Genomic DNA, 2500 nt, shown 5'->3' with positions numbered 1-2500 from the left:
CCAACAAGGATAGCAATATACCCAGTAAGCCAGGGTACATATGGAATGTCAGCATTGATGGTCTTCTTAATGATCATTGCCATTTTTCCTGTGCAGGAAAATAGAATAATAAATGAACAATATGTTAAGGTTTGATTTGTGCTGCTGGAACAAAAATATAATACCAATACATTCAAAAGCAGATTAAATTTGATATAAACTTCTTGTAATCACACAGCCACTGTGTACCTTTCATCATGGAGTTTAGAATCTTGACAATAAGAACAAGAGCTGTGCACAGGATCAAGAGAGATCCAATGAGAAGGATAATGCCGACTTGGGAGTCTGTCAGAGAGGTCTCATAAAACAGGAAGTGGCAGGAGTGTGGTACGCCGACTTTTTCACATTCGCTTGTTGAAAGAAGAGATGCTGTAGTCGATACTTCCATGCATTCTTTTTTGCAGTAACGCTTGATCAAAGAAGTTTCATTGGCAAGTTCTCCTTCGCCTGTGCCCCATGCATACAGGACTTCCTTATCCAACTGTTGAATGATATTATAAATCATTAAACGGATTATAAACACAAACATTTAATTAATCTAGATTTTTTTTTAAAAAATTCACACTGATATCATGAACAACTACGCAGCCTTGACAATGTCTACGAGAATATCTGGAGTTGAGCGAGAATGTTTCAAGAACATAAATAATCAAAGAAATTACCTGGATAACAATTTTAGTGAAAGGTTCCGTAAGATATTTCAAAAGCTTTACTTCTCCTCCTCCTGAGGCCCATCCCAGATCCGCTACCAAAGCCGTTGTCATTTTTTCTAGCATTCCTGAAATTCAAGAATTATGGAATCTAAAATATTTTTCAGTGTATTTCTATGTATTCATTATATCACTTATCAAAATTGATATTGTTGAAATAAGACTTGCATAGTAATAGTTGTGGATATGCACAAAGAATGAATTACCTGTTGCAATTTCAATAGTTAGAAGTGTAAAAACAGTCAGCCAGTTGAACATATCGTGAACAGTGGCTCCAGCAAAAGCTCTACGGAATTCATTTCGATCTCCCACCTGTAAGAAAATTTGATTAAGTCCACAGTAAGCATTATGATCGTTAAAATGTAAATAAATATTAGTTCTTGTGTGTGTGTGTGTGTGTGTGTGTGTGTGTGTGTGTGTGTGTGTGTGTGTGTGTGTGTGTGTGTGTGTGTGTGTGTGTGTGTGTGTGTGTGTGTGTGTGTGTGTGTGGTGTGTGTGTGTGTGTGTGTGTATGAGCGAGTGCTTGCGTGTTTGAGCATTCACGCACACGTGTTAATACATGGTGTAAATAATACAAGGCTGAATCTAAAGTAAGATTATCCATAAATCATGTCTGTATTGAGCATTGTTGCCTATTTAACAGATATATTATACTGACATTTCCTTGTCTTACCTGGGTTAAAGAGACGATGGTATTAGTTACAGAAGTTCCGATGTTGGATCCCATGATCATGGGTACAGCCACATGCACATCCAAGACTGCAAAAAATTAAGACTTTTTAATTGGGAAAAGTGCAAGATGACATACTGTTCAATAAAACAAGAACATGAAGAACATTTATATTGGTTTTCTTGTATTTTTCATTATAATCGAAGAAATGTTCAGGTACTGGATATCTGTTACACTTAAATCGTACAAAAGGTGACGGAACACATTTTACAATTATAAATATATCCTATGATACATTTCAAATTTGATTTCCCAATTTTTGAAGTAAAACAAAAGCAAAAACAAATACTTACTGCCGGCTGAGACCATAGACACTATGATCGAGGTAGAGGTTGAAGATGACTGCACAAGCACAGTCACCAGAATTCCAATCATCAGACCCACAATCGGGTTCCTTACATATTCATTATTCAAGACATCACCTGAAAATGAATACACATATTATTATTATCTAAGTCATTCATTACCAGCTATTTACATTTTGTAAGTGAACTTTTAGGTTGAAAGTGTGGATCTTTCACTTACACAAATTCTACAAATTCTAGAAAATTCACCAAGTGTCAGGTATTGTAAAACATGCGCAATAGTTGGAGCAATTTTCTATTTTTTAAAAGAGAGCAAGATAGGTTGGGGATTGTCCCTGGCAGTGTTGAAATATCTCCTCTTGGCTATCAGTTAAAGGTCAAATGCTTCAGTACATTTTTTTAAAATGGAGCGATTCTCTTGCTTGAAAATATCAGTTAACTGCTGAAGCTTGCATACTGCTTATAACTGAAAACAACAAGTATACATATCTAACTGGATATCTTTGTTTTATTGTATTGTTTGGAAAAAAAATATGAAGTAAATGCCACTTGGAAGCTATGTTCTTTTGGAGTGAGTATTTATAGGACCTTCGGGGAAAAGTCCCGAGTGAGGTGGGCCATATTTTTTGTATCTTTAAATATATCAACCCCCCCCCCCACAGGCATGCATGCAAGCAAGTCTCCCCCCACCTCTCTCTCTCTCTCTCTCTCTCTCT

General features: G+C 36.2%; 1 protein-coding gene across 1 annotated transcript in view; it reads right to left on the bottom strand.

The window, feature by feature from the left end:
- Nucleotides 1-2500, bottom strand: part of LOC119575196 (sodium-dependent phosphate transport protein 2B-like) — a 20190-nt gene that overhangs the window by 2130 nt on the left and 15560 nt on the right. Inside the window, exons 4-9 of the mRNA XM_037922690.1 lie at nucleotides 1773-1901; nucleotides 1423-1508; nucleotides 956-1061; nucleotides 702-817; nucleotides 229-520; nucleotides 1-88 (exon numbers count right to left, since the gene is read on the bottom strand). The exon at nucleotides 1-88 is cut by the window's left edge and continues 65 nt beyond it. Coding sequence (XP_037778618.1) covers nucleotides 1-88; nucleotides 229-520; nucleotides 702-817; nucleotides 956-1061; nucleotides 1423-1508; nucleotides 1773-1901 — 817 coding nt within the window. The remainder of the gene's footprint in view (nucleotides 89-228; nucleotides 521-701; nucleotides 818-955; nucleotides 1062-1422; nucleotides 1509-1772; nucleotides 1902-2500) is intronic.

Source organism: Penaeus monodon, chromosome 7 (assembly GCF_015228065.2).
Source record: "Penaeus monodon isolate SGIC_2016 chromosome 7, NSTDA_Pmon_1, whole genome shotgun sequence".
NCBI classification, from domain to species: Eukaryota; Metazoa; Arthropoda; class Malacostraca; order Decapoda; family Penaeidae; genus Penaeus; species Penaeus monodon.
This window is presented reverse-complemented; position numbering and strand designations above follow the sequence as displayed.